This window comes from Dromiciops gliroides, chromosome 1, assembly GCF_019393635.1.
Source record: "Dromiciops gliroides isolate mDroGli1 chromosome 1, mDroGli1.pri, whole genome shotgun sequence".
In the NCBI taxonomy this organism is placed as follows: domain Eukaryota; kingdom Metazoa; phylum Chordata; class Mammalia; order Microbiotheria; family Microbiotheriidae; genus Dromiciops; species Dromiciops gliroides.
The window spans coordinates 14,510,198-14,530,913 of record NC_057861.1 but is presented as its reverse complement, the minus strand read 5'-3'; the positions used below and the strand labels follow the sequence as shown (position 1 = coordinate 14,530,913).

At 43.2% G+C, this 20,716-nt stretch overlaps 1 protein-coding gene across 3 annotated transcripts in view; it reads left to right on the top strand.

Annotated features, from left to right (window-relative positions):
- Nucleotides 1-20,716, top strand: part of MYO18B (myosin XVIIIB) — a 346,197-nt gene that overhangs the window by 208,888 nt on the left and 116,593 nt on the right. For all 3 annotated transcript variants that reach the window (XM_043977482.1, XM_043977483.1, XM_043977484.1), the window contains exon 34: nt 3,267-3,419. In XM_043977482.1, coding sequence (XP_043833417.1) covers nt 3,267-3,419 — 153 coding nt within the window. The remainder of the gene's footprint in view (nt 1-3,266; nt 3,420-20,716) is intronic.

Genomic DNA, 20,716 nt, shown 5'->3' with positions numbered 1-20,716 from the left:
TAATCTGGGTTCTAGGCACCTCTTTGCATTTATTCTTTGTGACCTTGAGGGGAAAGGGAAAGAGAACAAGCATTTATCAAGCATCAGTTATGTCCCAGGTACTGTGGTAAGGTTTTACAATCATCATCTTATTTGGCCCCTACAACAACCTTTCCAGGTGGGTGCTATCATTAGCCCCACTTTACAGATGAGGGAACTGAAGCAGACAGAGATTAAGTGACTTGTCCAGGGTGACACAAGCTAGGAAGTGCCTTAGGCTGGATTTGAACTCAGGTCTCTCTGAATCCAAGCACAGCATTCTATCCAAGGAATGCATACAGTGTACAGAGTAAGGAATTTCCTATCTCTGAGCCTCAGTTTATACTCCTTTAAAATGGGGTTGATAAAAAAGAATAGTGAAAAGAGAGCATGAGATATGGAGTCAGAAAAACTGGATTTTAATTGACATCCTTCCCCTTATTAGTTGTGTCACCTAAGTCATTTAACCTCTGACCTTTGTCCAGTGAGGGGGTTCAATCATCTGACCCCTGGAGATCCTTTCTAGCCTCACATATCTGACTCTGTAGTCCTTATGCCTATCTCCCAGGTATGTGGGGAGGAACATGCTTTTGCATGAACCTGGAAAATCCTTCCTAAAGGAGAGCTAATGATAAAGACAAATAATTTCACAGAGCTAAAAACCTGTGTTTCCAAATTAAAAAATCATAAGATAAAAAGAAAAATAAGGAACAAAACTGTGTTTTTTCCAATGTGAATTAAAAAACCCAACTTCTTTAAGTTAATAATGAATTAGGTTGATGCATTTGTTTTGTTAGAAGAAATTATACCCTGCCTGATACCAAAAAGGATTCATGGCAGCATAGATAATGAATTTTAGAAAGAAATAAATTTGTTTAAAAAAACAAACTTTCATTGCATTAACAGAAAAAGCAAGTCTGTTTTATTAACTTAATTGTTTTTATCTCATTGTTTTTTCAGCTCTAAAGTGTTGGGTTTTTTTAAAAATAAGAACCAATGCTTATATGTGAGTGCATAAAAAATTCCATTAAGTCCTAAATCATGCTTTTCTTCACATGTGGAAGTTGATACCTAATTAGCCGACTGTGTGTGTTGTAGGTAGATGTGTCAAAGCCATTACAATGATCATAGAAAGCCCCCTGGCATCTGAGGACCTGCCTTTGAATACCAGCTCTGAAACTCATTGCCTGTGTGACCTTGGGCAATTCACTCAACTTCTCTAGTTAGTCTCTTTCTTTATCTGTTAGAGAAGAGGGTTGGACTAGATGAACACTAAGAAACTCTGTGGGGGTAAGAAACAAGCATTTATTAAGCTACTATTTTGTGCCAAACACTGCACTAAGGACTTTATAATTATTATCTCATTTTATTCTCAAAACAACCCTACAGGATAGGTGCTGTTATTATCACCATTTCATAGATGAGGAAACTGAGGCAGACAGAGGTTAAGTGACTTGCCCAGGGTCATACGGTTAGCAAGTAACCTGAGGCTGGATTTGAACTCAGTTCTTCCTGACACTCTATCTGCTGTGCCACCTATTCACTCAATGACTTCATTGCCTATGACCCTATCATCCAGTGCTTGGTTGTATTTTCTTAGTGCTTTGCCCCTTCTGATGACAATGGCAATTGTGTTCCTGGGTTGGCCCAGTTGGAGAGGGCTGATTTCTATGGCTGAGCCCAAGGAATGGGCTGCTTCATTTTCAGGATCCAGGGTACTGTATGTGCGTGTGTGTGCTCCATCTGCCATGTCATATGTAATAGAGCCTCAGCCTCCAAGTTGGAAAAGATAGAGGCAACCATTGGGAGTCAGAACAAACTGGAACAACATCCCCACCAAGTGGGCTTTGGGCTTTTACTCCAAGGCCTCCAGTGAAGAGGCCCTTTCCCTCCTTCTTACCTCTCCCTTCTCCTCTTCCCCCCCCATCTCCCGCCCAAGTGTCTTCTCTCATTGGTAGAACATTTTTCCCACTATCAAGCAAAATTGGCTCCTCTGCAACCATGGCTCCTGTCATCTGGAGCCAAGAAGAACAATGCTAACCTTTCCTCCAGTGAACCAAATGCAAAAATACTCCCTCATGTCTACAAATGGCCCAGAAGGTTTTCCCCAAGGACAGAAAACCATGTAGCAGCCTGCCCTCTGCTGGTGAATTATTATTGCCTGAACTGAAGTGGTGTCCTTTATGTAGCATGTGGACAATGGTCATAAGGGGAACGTGGGTTGGGATCATAGGCTTTAGAGCTAGGAAGGGCCTTAGAGGTCATGGGGTCTACACTCTCCCTTCATTCTTTTTTTTTGAGGGGCAATGAGGGTTAAGCCCAGGGTCACGCAGCTAGTAAGTGTCAAGTGTTTGAGATCAGATTTGAACTCAGGTCCTCCTGAATTCAGGGTCGGTGCTTTATCCACTGCGCCACCTAGCTGTCCCCTTCATTTTTTACAGAAAATAAGCTGAAGCCCAGAGAAGTAGACTGACTTGTCCCAGGGACTAAGCAGCTGTCCTTTCTAGAAATGACACTGCAGTGCTATCCTGGGATAAAGTATTGCAGTCTGACATTCAGGGCTCTCTACAATATAGCCCAACTGCACTCCTAGCTGTTCCCTCAAATCGACATGTCATAGCCAACCTCCACATACTTGATCAGTGATATTGCCCTCTGTTCATCATGCCCAAAATACCATCTTTAGCTCCATCTCTCAGAACCTTCCTTCATTGCTCCAATCAGGGGTCACCTCCTCCACCTAACCCTTTAAGGAGCTTTCTTTCCTCCTTTCTTTCTCCTCAAATTATCTTTTCATTAGGAATCTCTGTACATGTTATATTCCCTCCCCCACCAGTAGAAAGTAAACCCTTGAGGGCAAGAATTATTTAATATGGCATCACAGGCTTTTAGAGTCAGGGCAAGAAAGGACCTTGGATGCCACCCATTATAATCCACTAATTTTCCTTTAGAAGAAACAGGCTCAGAGAGCTTTAGGGACTGGCTGAGAGACCTACAGCTACTAAGCAGGACTTCTAAACAAGTTCCTTTAATGCCAAACCCAGCAGTTTTCCCACTGCTTCATATCTCTATATTCCCAGGACCTTACATGAACATAGTAGGTCTTTAATAACAGGTTTTTGAGAATCTTGGATGAATGATCACCATAGGCCAAGGCAAGGTTCAAATTAAGGATCTCTCTTTAAGGAATGAACCCCTAGTTCCTCTTGCTTCCATTCAAGGCTAACTTGTATTCCTTGGGTCTTCAGATTGGCCATCGAGACTTTGATGTGGAAAAACGCCTCCGCCGTGACCTGCGGAGGACCCATGCACTCCTGTCTGATGTGCAGCTTCTCCTGTCAAACTTTGAGGACTCCCAGACGACTGTCAGCAAGGAAGAGCTGGAGAAGGTTCACATTAAGGTAGGCCACACTGGGTCTCTGGGTCCTTCTCATCACCAGTGACCCAGATGAAGCCATGGAGGCACCAACAGCAAATGTGTGGGTGATTCAAGGCTGGAAAAAGTGGCTAACATATTCAATTGCAGAGTCTACATCCACAAAGGTCTTGGTGGGCTAGAGTCACAGATTGAATCTAATACGATGAACTGTGTTAAGGTTTAGAAAAACAACAGCTGTATGGGGGGGAGGGTGGAATGGACTGCAAAGGCAATTCATGGAGAGTTGGGAGGAACCTTAGATGCCATCTTGTATAACCCCCTTATTGTACAAGCAAGGAATCTGAGGCTCAAGAGACCTTAGGTCCTTGGCCAAGTTCACCCAGGCAAATGGCAGCTCAAAGAGTCACCAATGTGATGTGGCAGCCATGATATCAGGTGGCATCCTGGGCTATTTGCATGAGAGGCAAAGGGTCCAGGGTAACCAAGGTAGAGGTGAGAATCCCATTGCCCTCTGCCCTTGTCAGTACAGTTCAGCATCCTGTACTCATTGCTGGGTCCCAGGAGCTGCAACCTATCTGAACAAAGATGGTGAGGCAGTGGGGAATAATGGATAGGCCACTGGGGATCTGAATTCTAATCCTGCTTTTGTCGATTAACCTTGGACCTCAGTGGTCCTCAGTTTGCTTATCTGGATAATAAGATGGTTGTACTAGATGCCTTATGAAGTCCCTTATATGCTGATATCAGGGGTTATTAACTTTGTTTATGTCATAAAACCTAGTGAAGCTTCTGGATCCCCCTCCCAGAATAATGCTTTTACATGCACAAAAAATACTTGGTATTACAAAGGACAATTGGTATATTTAAATGAAGCTATAAGAATATTAAAAAAAAACCTCGACAAGTTTATGGACTGAAAGTAAAGAGCCCCAGCTTCATATGAAATCCTGGTGTTCTAATAGTTATGAAAAGTAGTTGAAGGAAATGGGAATGTTTAACCTAGAGAAGAGAAGACTTGGGTGTTGGGGAATGATTGTCATCTTCAAATACCTGATGGGCTGCCACATCAAAGAGGGGAGTTGAATTTATACCATCTGCTTCCAGAGGAGAGAACTAGGAGCTGTGGGGTGACCACTTGTCGAGAATGTTGTAGATGAGATTCTTGCTTGGAGACAGCTTGGACTGAGTGGCCTCTGGAGGCCCTTCCAGCTCTCAAATCTTATGGATTCAATTCCATTTAATAAAATAAGCATTTATTAAATGCCTATTGTGTACCAGGCTCTGTGCTAAGCACTGGTGACACACATTAGAAAAAGAGAGTCCCTGTACTACAGAGGTTTATAATCTAATGAGAGAAGGACCTGAGGATTTGAGTTCCAATTCTGCCTTTGTCAATTACTGACTGTATGACCTTACTCAAATCGCTTGACCTCACTGGTCATTTAGGAAAGAAGACAGTTGTTTGCTTGTCAACATACTAAAGGCAACAAAAAAGGGTGGAGGAGGAGCATGGAGTGAGGGCAAGATGTCCTGTGGAGTTGAAACTAAGCTGAGCTGCTGATGGAATATGGAGAGTTCCCTGGGGAGTTCTGAAAATATTGAGCCCTCTATAAAGGAAAGTTTGGGGGCATTTGTCACTCCTCCCTCTGGCTCCCTAATCAAAGGAGAGGGACAACTATGGGTGTTGAGTACCAAACTTGAGTCAGTCTCCATGGTGATTAGACTTCAGGTGATCAGATTATCCTGGGTTGGGGGTGTCAAGCATGATGTTCACTGGAATCAAGCTGAGCGGAAGTGCTGATGAAAAATGGAAAATTACCTGGGTCACTGGAGAGCGGGGCAGACTTTGACTGAGTGTACTCAAATACTTCCATGGTTCTGTGATCTCATTGATCAGATGTTCCCTCTGATGACACAAATTGCAACCTCCATGCCTGCCCTTGCTGGGTGATATTTGTCTAGGTCCTCCCATAGATTCCTCATAGGGAGTCCACCCAAGGTTGAGCTGAGTCGAATGATGTGTTTCAGTGTAAGAGAAGGGGAAAAAAACCTTCCTAACAATTTGAGTTATCTGAAAATGGAATAGAGGATCTTGTCAGGGGTCAAGTTCCCTATCATTGGAACATGACAAGAAATCTGGGTTGCTGAATGAATTCAACAATAGTGTGGATGATTGGACTCAGCTCTTTTCCAATTCCCAGCTCCTGTGAGCCAAAGACAGTCCTCAGAAACTCTGGGACGAATTGTGCTCAGAGGCAGGAGGTACAATAGGTGGTTGATGAGACGGGACGCTGTGAAATTTGGAACTGGTTCCTGTCAATTGGTTGTTGGCGTGCTGATCTAAGCCATGAAGAATGTTGAAGCGAAACATAAGCTCTGTAGCACAGGCTCCTCCAGGAATAATAGATTGTGAGGCAGAAGGGATCTTGGAGGTTATTACAATCTGCTCATTTGCCTGGAGTCACTCTGCTAGGAAGCAAGAAGCGGATTTGGGATTCAAGCCCAGAACCTCTAACCCCAGACCCAGAGCTTTCCCTATTTGCTTCATGTACATATAACTAAATTCAGTCAGAGACCAAGATTCAAATCCCGACTCTGCTCTTTACTGCCTATGTGACCTTGGATAGGTCACTTCCCCAGTCTGAGTCTAAGTTTACTCATCTATGAAATTTAGGGGTTATGCTAAAACATCTCCAGCTTGAATATTCTATGCATCCATAGTGCCTAGTAGGTCTGGTCCATAAATTCATTTTTCCTACACATATAGACATTGAAGCTGTCCCTTTAATTAAATTAACATAATTAGGCTGAAAGATATAGCCCTTCCCCTGACACATACAGGCTAGGGGACCCATGGCATCCCAGGGAACTCTCCAAGGTTGTGGATTGCTGAGCGAGCTCTGACCTCCATTGGTAGAAGGAGTTTACTCCCTAGGAGCCCCCAGCATCCATGAAATCACATAAGAACACATTCAGCCTGATTTGTCCTTCCTTCCCTTCTCTCTTTTTAGCCTCCTCTTCTTTAAGCCGTCTTATCCCTCTTGTCTATTCCTCCTGACTCCCTTCACATCTTCAGGGCTTTAAGCTCTGCCTCTGATTATCCCTCTTTGTTTCTTAGCCCTCTTCTCCCTTTAATAGGACCCTGTCATCTCTTTGTGGCCCTTCTTTCCTTCCCATTAGCTCAACCAACTGGCTCCAGATTGCTTTTGTCCTGGAAAATTTAGACATAGAAATTTCTACCCCTCCCCTTCTTCATTTCCTATTCCTCTCCCTGCCCCTTTAGCTCCTTCCTCTTCCCTTTCCTCCTCCCCTTCCCCTTCCTTCTTTCCCTCTTTTGTCTTCTTCCTTCTCTTTTCTTTCCCTATCCTTCTTCTCTTTCTCCTTCCTTCTCTATCTTCTCCCTGAATCATAGTGTGATGGAAAGAGCGGTGGCTTTGGAGTCAAGAGGACTCAGGCGCTACCACTGTGTTACCTCGAGTAAGTCATTTCAAATTTCTGGTCCTCAGTTTCCTCATCTGTAAAATGAGGGGTGTTGTATTAGATTTCCTTCCAGCTCAGCACAGAATCCTTTGCCCTGCTTCAGCCTTAGGGTCTTCTTGTTTAAAATTAGGGTTTGGATCAGATGGCCTCTGAGATCTCTGTGAAGTGCTTTGCAAATCTTTCAGCATTAAATAACTTCAGCTCTGGTCGTCATCTCAGGTCTCTTATTCTAAATCAGAGAATCAGAGATATGGGACTAGAAGGGACCCTGGAGGTCATTTAGCTTATCCCTTTCATTTTACAGTAGGGGTAACTGTGATCTTCCTCTTCCTCCTCCTTGTCCATCTTCCATCTTCCTCTCACTCTGTATCCCTCTCTCCTCTTCTTTGTGCCTTTCACAGCCATCATTGGGACAGGTGCTGTCTCCCCTTCCCTGGTTCAGAATATCACTAGCCTCCTTAGATACATGCCTGTCAGGGCCAAGCTGCTGCTGCACAGAGCCCCGTGATGTAGCCAGCCCTGGCAGCTGCATTCATCATTGCCCAGCTCTAATGTGCACTGTTTCATCAGGGGTCTAATTAATAATTAAATAGAGAGAGAAAGAGAGAGAAAGGAAGCAGGGTGAGCTTCCTGCAGTGGCCAGAAGCACTTCTCCGCCTGCAGTAAGGCAGAGGTAGTGGACTGTATCAGGAAACAAACGGGGCTCCTTGTCTAGAGCTGGATCGAGGGCAAAGAGCCCCACGTTTGAAGTCCGGGGACCTTAGCTTGAATCTAGGCCCTGATGCTTTCTGGATTCAAATACTACCTTAGCTGCTTTTTACTGTGTCACCCAGAGTGAGTCCCTTCACTGTCCTGCCCTCAGTTTTCTCACCTGTAAATTGAGGAGGCTGGACTGGAGTAGGGGGGTGACATGATTAAATCTGAGCTTTAAGAAAATCACTTCATTGACTGAATGGAGCATGGATTAGAGTGGGGAGAGACTGAGGCAGCAGACCCTCCCCCCAGCGGCTATTGCAATAGCCTGGGTGTGAGGCGATGAGGTCTGTACCAGAGAGGTGGCAGCATCAGAGGAGAGGAGGGGGCATATTCAGGAAATGCTGCAGAGGTGAAAGTGATGAGAGATGCTGGAGAGGTGAAATTGATGAGAGATGCTGGAGAGGTGAAATTGACAGGCTTTGGGCATAGCTTGGATGTGGGGGGTGAGAGACAGTGAGGAGTCCAGGATGATTCTGAAATTGTCTGACAAGGGGCACTGAGAGGATGGTTGTACCCTCTACAATAACAGGGAAAACAGGGGGTGAGGAGGGTTTAAGGGGGAAAGATAATGAGTTCTGTTTTCAACATACTGAGTTTAAGCTGTCTACTGGGCATCTAGTTCGAGATGCCTGAGAGGAATTTTTATTGTTGTTAAATCATTTTCCAGTTCTGTCTTACTCTCCATGACCCTATTTGGGGTTTTCTTGGCAAAGATACTAGAGTGGTTGGCTATTTCCTTCTCCAGCTCATTTTACAGATGAGGAAACTGAGGCAAACAAGGTTCAGTGACTTGCCCAGGGTCACACAGTAGGAGCTGGATTGGAATTCATCAAGATGAGTCTTCCTGATTCCAAGCCCATCACTAAGGTGATGGTGGTGATGATAATGATAGCAATAGCTAACATTTATATAGTACTTACTATATGCCAGGCACTGTACTAAGTGTTTTATATCTGATCCTCACAACAAGCCTGGGAGGTAGATGCTATTATTACCCCCATTTTATAGATGAGGAAACTGAGGCAGACAGCAAGTGATATTTGCCCAAGGTCATGCAGCTAGTAAGTGTCTGAGGCTGGATTTGAACTCAGGTTTTCCTGACACTATCCACTATGATACCAGAATATGAATCCACATCCTTGAACTCCCAAACCAGTGATCTTTTAAAATGTATTGATAGCTGGAGACTTCCTGTGGGCAATTGCTAGGAGGGTCCTTTGATATCATCTGGGCTAATAGCTTCATTTTATAGATGAAGAAAGTGTGGTTCATTGAATGGAAATTACTTGACCTTTGAAGTCTTATACCTGGGATGTAGCATCAGCAGAATTTGAATCCAGGGACGTTAATGCCCCAAATTAGCATTCATTCCATGACACTGATGGCAGGGCCCTCCTTGGTGAGCGCTTTTCTTCCTTATAGGCTCATAGGGACATGAGAGGCCATCTAGTCCAGTCCCCTATCCCCTTTCTTTTAAAAAGGAAGGGACTGAAGCCCACACTTGAAATGACTTATCAGCTCAGACAACAGGTAGGAATCAGCAGCGCTGGGCTTATGGCCCTCAGTAGAATTGCCCGAAGCCAGATCCTGAGCACTGGATGTGTCCTCCCCTCCCCAAGAGAAGGCTCATGAAAAACAAAGGCTGCATTTTGGAGGCAAGGTTCAAAGGCAGACTCACATAGTTCAAGGCACTGCTCCTGAGGAATTCTGGTCCCTGATGAAAATGACTGGAGTGGAAACAGATCGCCCTGCTCCTGCTCTGGACTGCAGGGGCTTCTTCCTCTTCTCTGCTGCCCATCAAAGGGAATCTGAAGACTTTGCTTTGGGCTTCGGTTGTCATGGAAATAGCTGGAGGGCATCAGGCTGGTGGAGGAAAGGTCAGGGGACAGTTTGCTCTTGTTTCTAAGAACAAATGTCCTGGATTCCAGGGATGTTGGGAATCAAATAAAGCAGGGTCTCCCCACTCTGGGGCTGTATTCATGGTTTTTTTTTCCTCCCTCACCTGGGAAGTAGCCCTCAGGTGAGATATCTTAGCCTGATCCAAAGGAGAAAATCCTTCTCCTTTTTGGGGGACAGAGCTGCAGTTTGTGGCCAGGGTGTGGTCACTAGGAATGGGCTGAGCCTTGGGAAATGACACGCTTCAATTCTACTCCACCTGTGGTGTGCCCAGCATTGTGTGGGCTGCTACAGATTCATAGACAGGAGAAAAACTTTCCTTCCTGATTGGGGCATGCACCATGTGTGCAAACTGGTGATGATAAAAACATTTCTCTAGTACTTTCTTTTTTTTTTTAAGTGAGGCAATTGGGGTTAAGTGACTTGCCCAGGGTCACACAACTCTAGTACTTTCTATATAGAGTATTTCATCCTTACAATACCCCTGGGAAGTAGATGCTAATATCATTCCCATTTTGAAGATGAGGAAACTGAGTCTGAGAGAGATGAAGTGACTTGCTCAGCATCATACAGATAATTTGAGGAGGGAGAGGGTGCCCACCGGGGATGGGGTGGGGGATATGAGCTGAGCTTTGAATGAGGCTTGGGATTTTGAGACATGGAATTGAGGAGAGGGCACAAGCAGGAGATGGGGAGCAACAAATTGGTTGATTAGACTGGACTTTAGAATGCCTATAGGGGAGTGGTTGAAAATGTCTAGATAGGTAGGTTGGAGCCAGATGGTGGAAGGAGAGGAAATAGGAAGCCATCAAATGAGCTTCTCTTTATCCTCAGAACAGATTCCTCCCCTGTGAGCTCTGGAATGTCTTTCTTCCTTCTGTACCTCGACCTCTCAGAATCCCTGGCTTTGTTCAGTTTAATCATCAAGCATTTATTTCAACTTTGTGCCACCCTAAACATCTAGTACATACCTCTACATACAGTAGGCATTTAATAAATGTTTGTTATGTACCGTGCTGGGGTGAGGCTAGCACTAGGATGGAGTCCAGGCCCTAAACCTGATTGTGTGATGGTGAGCTATTCCTTTCACTCTCCAGGAGGATCAGGTTCCTTATCTGTATGTATCTGTAATGGGAATATTCTGACTACTATTTCACAGGTACCATGTGGGGAAAGTGTTTCAAAATCCTTAAATTACCATGAAAATGTGACTTGTAAGGGAAAGATCCTTGGATTCAAATACCTTGCATGGGTCACTTAGAACCCAGTGCTTAGCAGGGACCCCTGCATCTTGGTCTCTCTGATATCTAAGATCTCTGTTAAAAAACAACAACAACCTACCACAAAGAACAACCTTTTGAAGAAAGTAGAGAGAACAAGGTAGGAGGCACTCACCACTGGCTGGTGTCAGTAACCAGACATCAAACATTACTGGACCAGAGGCAGAATGGTACAATGAGAAGGGGGTGAATTTGGAATCAGGGTTTGGGCTTGAATCCTGTCTTTATGATTTACACATTAATGACCTTGGGTACATTCGATGTTTTAAGGGCTTGACCCTTTCAGCTCTGACATCCCCTGTTCTAAGGCCCCTCCCAGCCCTGACATTCTGTAATCCCGTGAGTACTCCTTACTTAACTTCTTGAGAACACACAGGCTACGGAAACAAAGAAGAGGTTTTGCCTTGATTTAATGACACCTGTTCGTTAGGAGCCAATTAGTAATTAATCCATGTTGAATGTCTCCACTGGAAATAAACTAATCCAGAGACATAAGCAATTCCAACAACATCCATATATAATTGAGATAATGGTTTTGCATAAATAACATCTGTGAGGAGCAGATGTTGGCACCTGGCTGGGAGGGGAGGATGGAAGGTGATCTCTATAGTAGAGCAATTTGCCAATTTTCCACTTTCCTCTGACCCAGAAAAGGGAAAATGTCCCTTTGTTCCTTTTGTATCCACCCATCACAAGCTGCCTGGCCCTACCAAAGTCTCCAGAAATGGCTTTTTTCCCTTCTTGGCCTCAAGAACTGGGCTGTAAAACACAGCAGGCCTGCTGGCAGGGTTAAATTTATCCCGAGTCCTGATTGGAACTGCTGCCAACACAGGTGGTGGCAAGGAGTGGCTCTTGAACCAGGTGCAAACTTGCAGGTGTATATCTTTCCATTTCTGAGCCTTATTTTGCTCCACAATAAAATAGGGGATGGGGTGAAAAGATGGAGTCAAGTATTTCTTAGGTCCTTTCTATCTCTGAATCTTGGGGGCAGTACGATGTAGTGATCAGAACATTAGCTTTGAACACCACCTCATTCATTGCTCTCTCTAGGTCAAATCTCTCCCCTCTCCAATACCATTGCAAAAGTGGTATTCCTAATGGATAGCTCCCTTGCTGTTTTCCAAACCACCTTCCATCTCTAATTTATGCCTCGAAACAAGCCCCAACCCTTGTCTAGAATCTCTTCACCTCCAATTCTTAGGCTGCTTAACTCCTTTAGAATCTCAACTCAGGCACTGTCTCCCTTAGGATGCCACCTCCTAGGACTCTCCCCTCTGGTTAGTTTGTATCTATTGACCCATGGATGTATTGAGTTTCCCAGGAAAAGTAAACTCCTTGGGGGCAGCTAAGTGGCACAGTGGATAAAGCACTGACCCTAGATTCAGGAGGACCTGAGTTCAAATCTGGCCTCAGACACTTGACACTTACTAGCTGTGTGACCCTGGGCAAATCACTTAACCCTCATTTCCCTGAAAAAAAAAGTAAACCTCTTGAGGTCATGGCTTAGTTTTTGTTCTTCCTAAAACTTCTTCTCTCCAACCTTGCATCTCCGGTGCTTAGTAGAAGTCTTGGTACACAGTAAGTATTTAATACATCTTTGTTGAATTTAATCCAACTGAATAAGCAATGTCAGTACCCTCATTATTTCTCAGAAAGGGGAAAATAATTGATATGGTCACACAAGAAGTATAGGCAAAGTTGGAATCCAAGCCTCTTTACTCCCCATCCAGCAGCCTTTCTGGGTCTTATCCTTTAAATTCACGTTGAAATGCATCAAACATCTAATCCATTTTTTTTCTTGTAGTGCTCAGACTGAAGCCAAATGCCTAAGCCCAGGGTCATGGGCATAGTGGGTGGTTCACAATAATCTCATTGATTGATTTGTTAGGGAGAGGGAACAGAAGGGGAAATCTTTTTGTGCAAACACACAGTGAGGCAATGACAAGGCTCCTTTATTAAGTGACACTGAACCATAAAAGAGTCAATGTTCCTCTCTCTTCTTTGTGGCCCAGTTTACTCGTTTGTAAAATGAGGGGGTTGAGGGGGCAGCTAGGTGGTATAGTGGATAGAGCACCAGCCCTGGAGTCAGGAGTACCTGAATTCAAATGCGGTCTCAGACACCTAACACTTACTAGCTGTGTGACCTGGGCAAGTCACTTAACCCCAATTGCCTCGCTAAAAAAAATGAGGGGGTTGAATTAAATGGTCTCTAAGATCTGTCCCAGCTCTGATATTCCCTGTCTGAAGACCCCTCCCAGCCCTCACATTCCATGGTTCTAAGACCATTCCCTGGACTGACATTCTATATTCTGAGGCCTCTCCAAACTCACCCAAGTCTAAAAGTTTCTATTCTAAATATTCCATCAGCTCTAACATCTAATCTTTCCCCTGGATACCTTGACATTGGAGAGCTCTCTGAATCATGGGAACATGGGCCAAAATAGTGGGAGTTGGACAAGTAGGGTCACCATAAGTACCCTTTATAAGTAATGGGGTAAAACAGTGATGTTCCCTCTTGTGGCATCAAGGTTCAAACTAGAAGAGGATAAGGGGCGGGCATAAAGAGAGATGAGTGGACATATATAACAATAACAATCATACCAGCTCCATTTTCTACAGTGGGTTATAGCTTCAGAGCACTTTCCCAATACTTTATTGGGCAGTATATCAGTATGCCTTTATTAAGAACTTACATCCATTATCTCATTTGATATTTTTAAAAAATGTCATTTGATCTTTGAAACAGCCCTATAAAGTGGGCAGGGCAGAGCACTTTTATTCCAATTCTAGAGTTGGGGAAACAGATGTTATTTATCCAAAAGTGATCTCTTGCTCACTCTGTTCTGTGCTTCTAGAATTATTACCTTCCTGGTCCTAGATGTTACACCTCTCTTATAGCAGGCAAAAATATATGGGATTTCCTCCCATTGCTACCTTCCATGGTTTATATATTGAAGGTGCAGTCCCCCGAGACCACCAGATCTTTGTCTATTGAACTTCTGCATTCACCCCTTTCCATAAATTGAAGGACTATATTTAAAAAAAATTAGTGTAACACAACATTCATTTCTGTTATAGTTCATTTTATTAGATGTGTTAATACAAAAAGCCTTTATTAAGCATCTCCTTTGTACAAGTCACTTTGCCAGGCAACAAGGATATATAGACAGAAGCACAATGTTCTAGCTTCTAGAGACCATGATGACTCCTAACTCTGTCATCCAGTGGATTAGGTATTCCTCCCACCTGGTTTTGTGTCATCTGCACATTTTATAAGCTCACCATGCCTTTAAGTCATTAATTAAAAAACAACAACACACAAACATGTAGAAAAGCACCAAGGACAGCTCCTTGGACACTTTCCTAGAGAACTCCTTCCAAACATATTGGGTCATTTAGTAAGTTCCCCTTGGTCCAATCATTAAAAAATATCCCATGACCCTTATCTGTCCTAATGTCTGGGCCACATATCTCCATTTCCCCCACAAGAATCCCATGAGAGATTCTGAGAAATGCTTGTCAAAATCTAGTTCAATTATGTGTACTACTCATCTACCAGATTAGTCACCCTGACAGAAAAGGGAGTGAGGTTAGTCTGCCTTGACTTGCTATTGATGAAGCCATGTTGGCTCCTCTTGATCTCTACTTCCTTTAATAATATATTCTTGAATTTTGTCAGGCATCAAAGTCAAACTCAATGGATAAGGTTTTAGACTCCATTTGTCTACCCCATTTTTTTTTTTTTTTGGAAAATTGAGACTGGCCTCTTGCCCTTCCTCAACTCTTGGCAGGCTTCCAAAGGCCACTCCCAATTGTTCAACCTGGCTTTTAAAAAAAATTTCTATGCAGTCTTTTTGGGTGTGATACACATGAAACTGGATTCTGTCTTCCTGCCTCCTTGCTTATCTTGGATTTTCAACTCCTTATTAGTAATTGCTGGAGATCTTCAGGGGTGTCACAATCTCTTAGGTTCCTTATAACTCTACAGTCAGTGATACAGTTACCCCAAAGGGGAATGGTACACCTCAGGAAGTAGTGAGCTCCCCATTCCAGCAAAAGCTGGAAGACCACTTGTTGTGTCTGGTATGGTGGATGTTCTTATTCTGGGCTAGGGATATAGATACCTGGTAGTGATCAGGCTGCCCCTTGCCTCTCTTACCACCCCTGCATCCCCATGAGGTAGTGAGGAAGATAGTAGACTTGGAGTCAGGAAAACCTGGGTTCAAATCTTACCTCAGACATTTGTTGCCTATGTGACTCTGTCCTCATCTTTCCTCATCTGTAAACTGAAAAGGTTGTTTTAGACTCCTTCTAACTGTAAGCATACAGGAAGAGATCTCAGATATCATCTGGTCCAAATTCCTTATTTTAAAGATGAGGAAACTGAATTCTATGAGGGTGAAGGGACTTGCCATAGGTCACATTAGTAATAGGGTGGTGAGTGTCAGAGCTGGGATGAAGTATGGGTTTCAAATCTCAGATATCTAGGGAAGGAAAGCCAGAAAAGACATCAGGGAAGGTGGTCAAGGTCAGCTTCTGCTCTTCTTAGGTGCCTGCAGGCCCAGGGAGTCCCTTGCCAGCTGTTCTAGCTGTGCCCAAGCCAGCCGCAAGAATCAAGGTCTTGTTCAGGGCCAGCATTTTGAGTTCCAAGTACTTATAACAGAAAGCCAATGGGCACCATCAAGGCCGCCACCATCATCCCAAAAGAGCAAGGTCCCCTCTATGTGTTACAAGACAGTCATGAGTAGAGACGTGATCTTGGCAACTGGTTAAATCCATCCCATGCTCTTAGAGAGAGAAAAATAAAAAGTTTCCTTCAAAGCCTGAAACTATTGATGCTCCATTTTCCAGCTGTGAGACTTCCTCTCTTTCTCATCTTGTGGTCCTGTAACTGTTCTGAAATTAAAACCATGTAACGATACTTCTGCCAAATGCCTTTCTAGCTGCTTTTATCTGCAAACACCTCTGCCTTACATATCTTCGAGGAGTGGGGGCAAATACCACAATCCTTAGAGTTTAGTGAGGTTCTGGGATTTGTCTGAGGTCCCACTGCTAATTGAGAAGTACAATCATCATCGTCCTCAATAATGACAATAGTCATTATTGTGATAACTCTTATTCATATGTGAAATGTGTTTTGGCATTTTCAGTGCCTAGCACAGAGGATGACATGCAGTAGGCACTTAATCAATGCTTGTAGACTGGTTTACACAGGGCTTTGCTGTTTGCTGAGTACTTTTTTCCCATAAAAGTATTTTATTATTTTCCAGTTACATGTAGATATAGTTAGGCCAGATGGCCTCTGAAATCCCTCCTAAGTCTGAAATTCAATGACTGAGAGGCTGCTGAGCCATACTTGGCATCTCCTTGTTGTCACGGGCTTTCCTTTCCACTTAGGACTTTGAACACCATTGTCATTTCCCTTTGGGGCTTCTCTCCCTACTCCTTCCCCCTCCTCCATGGTTCCTTTTGGTCCTATGGGTTCTTTTAAAATCCCCAAGGTGGTTAATGTCTCTGTTCCCCGCATAAACACCAAAGAGGATGGCAAGGCTTAGCTGAATTTTTTCTTTTCCCTTGCATTCCTAATTGGCATGGTTTGACACATGCTCTTCTATGGGAAAAGAAAAATAAACGACAGTGAAACCCAGGCAGATGACCCTTGGGAGAGGCCTGAATAGGTGCTTAGCGAGCTCCGATCACTACTAGGAACCCCTGAGTATCCAGCCTTGGGGAATTGGAGACAAGGAAAGAATAATTAGGTGCCTCAAAAATTTTCAACATTAGCTTACCTAAAGACCTCTTTATCCTTTATGTCATAAGCCATGATGAGAACCTGCATCTAGTTAAAAGATCGGTATCATGGCTCCTTTTTGAATTGTTATTCCCCTCCATGAAATATGGACATTTCCATTTTAGACTAACAAGGCCAGGGCTGAGAAGCAGAAAAGGGTGGAAAAAACCATTTCTGCCTTCTCTTCTGAGGAGGCAGGTACAACTGGTGAGACTGCCCAGCCCCCTACGATAGAGGGAGACAAATGAATTTGAGATTATGCTATATTATTGTGATTATTAGCAATAATGGATAATAATGATAGCTTATATTTGTATAGCACTTTAAAAGATACATTCAGATCCATTCTGCCACTTGAGAGTAATAACACCTCACATTTCTATAGAGCTTTATGCTTTATAAATTCATATTCTATATTCTATGCTCTAAGGTTCTTTTCAGCTCTGACATTTTCTGTTTTAAGGGTCCTCCCAGCTCTGACATTCCATGATCTAAGGGCTCAATTAGCTCTAAAATCCCTGTTCTATGACCCTTTCTAGCTTTCTCAGGAGGTCAGTAGGATATTTTATGCATTTTTTTCAGAAAAAGGAACTAAGGACCAGAGAAATAAACTGACTTGCTTGGGATCAAAAAGCTTGTGAGATGAAGATCTGAGACTTCCACCCAGGTCTTAGAACTTCAAATTCAGTATATTTGTTTATCTCACTACAAAGCTCTCTAAAGTACACAAGGAAAATATTATTACCCACCAAAAGAAGCAGTGATGTTAGGGATAGTCCATTGCCCTAGGCACCGGGAGACACAGGTTCAAATTTTGGCCCTGCCACTAACTATCTTGTGACCCTGGTTGTGTCTCTTCTCTGGTCCTCACTTTTTCTCGTTAGTGAAAAGAGGAGATTGTAATAGATCTTGAAGTCACCTTCTAGGAATAATCATCAATATATGAGCCCCAAAGGTAGCATAGCTTGGTGGACAGAATGCTTCATGTGGGGTCAGGAAGATATGGGTTTGAATCTCAACTCAGAGACATAGGGCTCTGTGACTCTTTCTAGGTGAGAGACTGCTGAAAGAAGCTATGGACAACATTGGGGGGACAAGTGAGAGCAATCCCGTCTCTATCCCTAGAGTGGAGGAACAAAAAAGCCCTTTCAAAAGTTGGGTTCTTCTTTTATAGATGACTCTGTTCTTGACTATAGAGTTCACCTTCCTCAAGGCTGGTTCTCTTTTTGACTTTCAGAGCTCATACTCTTTAGAGCTGGCTCCTACCTTGACTCACTCCCTAGTGTGTTTCACTTTTGCAAATGTCATCTAATTCCATCAAGCTTACCTAAAGAACTTCTTCACCCCTAGTAAAGAGATAACAAAGTGTAGATGCACATTTATTTATTTATTTTTAAGTATTTATTTATTTATTTTTTTAATGAGATATTTTATTTTTTCCGTTACATGTAAAGATAGTTCTCAACTTTTGTTTATACATGCTTTACAATTTCAGATTTTTCTCCCTCCCTCCCCTCCCTCCCCCCTCCCCTAGACAGCAGGTAATCTGATATAGGTTATATCTATATATCTCTATACATATACATATAGATATATATATATACACACACACATATATATACACATAATAACATTAATCCTATTTCTGCATTAATCCTGTTACAAGAGAAAGAATCAGAGCAGTGATGCAAAACCTCAAAATAGAAAAAAAAAACAACAGCACCCAAAACAAAAGAAATAATGTGGTTCAATCAGCATCTATACTCCATAGTTCTTTCTTTCTTTTTTTTTCTTGGATTTGGAGATCCTCTTCTATCATGAGTTCCCTGGAACTCTTCTGTACCATTGCATTGGTGAGAAGAATATAGTTCATCATAGTAGGTCAACACTCAATGTTGATGATACTGTGTACAATGTTCTTCTGGTTCTGCTCATCTCACTCATCATCAGCTCACGTAAGACCCTCCAGGTTTCTCTGAACTCTTCCTGCTCATCATTTCTTACAGCACAATAGTATTCCATTGTATTCATATACCACAACTTGTCCAGCCATTCCCCAATTGATGGGCACCCCCTCAACTTCCAATTCCTTGCTACCACGTAAAGAGCAGCTATAAATATTTTTGTACATGTGGGTCCCTTTTCCCCTTCCATGATTTCTTTGGGCAAAAGACCTAAAAGTGGGATTGCTGGGTCAAAGGGTATGCACAGCTTTATCGCCCTTTGGGCATAATTCCAAATTGCTCTCCAGAATGGCTGGATCATAGATGCGCATTTATTGAGGACTTTACATTTTAAAAAATTTCCTTATTGATCCAGGGCCCCCTGATCAATGTCTCTTCCCCCATAGTCATAAAGCTTGGAGCAGAACTCAAGTATTCATACTCTGAGGTGCTTGTGCCACCCGATACGGTGTCTTGTCTTACTTCTACCCTCTTGGAGAGAGATGCCTAGAACAGGGAAGTTGGGGGTGTTTAGGATGGTATATCTATAGTGTTTTTTCATTGAGTCATGGAAGACTAAGCTTTCTTGAAAAATATCTCTTTGATGTCACTGTTGGAGAGTAAATAGTGAACTGAAATGTCCAAGAAAACAGCTTTAGATTTAAAAATTTCATGTCACTCACTTCTATGTTGGAATTGGCTTTACTTCTTGCTGGGAACATTTCCTTGCTCCCCAATGAATCCTCAGTGTGCCATCTTTGATGAATCTGGGGGGAAAGGACGTATTCTATTTTATTTTTTTCTGTTGAAACTTTCTATTTCTATTTAAACAATTCTATTTCTAGTCATCCTTTTTCTTTATATATTATTTCCCGCCCTTTCCCAAAATATCCTTCCCTTGTTACAAATAAAAATGAGATAAGAAAAAGCAATTCAGCAAAATTACCCAACACATCAACTGAGTCAGACAGCATGTTTGCTGTTCTGCACCCCAAGCCCCTCACTTCTGCCATTTCTAAATAGGGTTTCCCTGCCTCCTTCACTAGTGGGTTACGTTCCTACTTCCCCAGGCTCAGTTGGAACACCTTTGCTGAATCCTGAGCTTGTTTATTTCCTCTTAGCATTCTGTATGCCTGGACAGCTCATTTAGAAGCTTAATAAGTCCAAAGTAAACATTTTACACAGGTATTCAAAGCAAGCAAGATGGCATAGCTGAGAAAAGCAGTGGCATTCATCAGCTTGTGTTTTATGTGTCTGTGATGGGAATTTTAATTGGCTCTGCCCTGGTGGGAAGGTTTCTTGCTCTGATTGGGAAAGAAGAGGGTGCTGGAACAGATCGAGAGGAAAGGAAAAGAAAGAGAAGGAAGAGGAGAGGAGAACCAAAGGAAGGGAGAGAGAAGGAGGTGAGGGAAGAGGAGGGAAAAGGAAAGAAGAAGAAGAGGAGGGAAAAGGAAGGGAACAGAGAGGGAGAGGGGAGAGGAGGAGGAAAGAGGAAAGAAACGAGATGAGAGGAGAGGAGGGCAAGGGATGGAGAGAGAGAAGATGGAGGGAGAGAGAAAGACTTAGTTGTTTATCTTGGGAGGATTTCCATCCCAGGTGTTGGTTCACGGGTATGTCATTTCACTTGATTGTGAATGAGAGGATGCTGGGAAAGAGAATGTTGTAATGAATTTGGACGTGGAAAGAAAGAAGATTCTAGCAATGAAGGAGAAAGGAGGAGCACAGAGTGTAGGAGAAGAGGAGGATTTGTAGAATTTTGGAGCCGGGAGGGATCTCAGAGACCCATTGAGGTCAACCTGTAGCTGAAGAAACATCTAGCTTCTTGCTTAAATATCTCGAATAAGGGGAGGAGACCCTTCCACTTTCAAACAGCTGTCACTGTCTGGAGGTTCTTCCTGATATCAAACCTAAATTTTCTTTGTTGAAGCTAATAACCATAGTTTCTAGTTTTGCCCACGGAGGCCATGGGTGGGGTGGTGGGATCTGATCCCTCTCTCCTGTGAAGCCCTCCAGATAGTTGAAAGCAGCTATCTGGCACCTCCCTTAGTCTTGTGTTCTGGAGGCTAAATACCTTGGGCTCCAACCTCCAGTTGCTCCCCAACATGCTGGTTGCCTTCTTCTGGATGCTCTCCAGGCGGGGGAACAAAAAGCCTGTGAGCTTGAAAATGGGGAG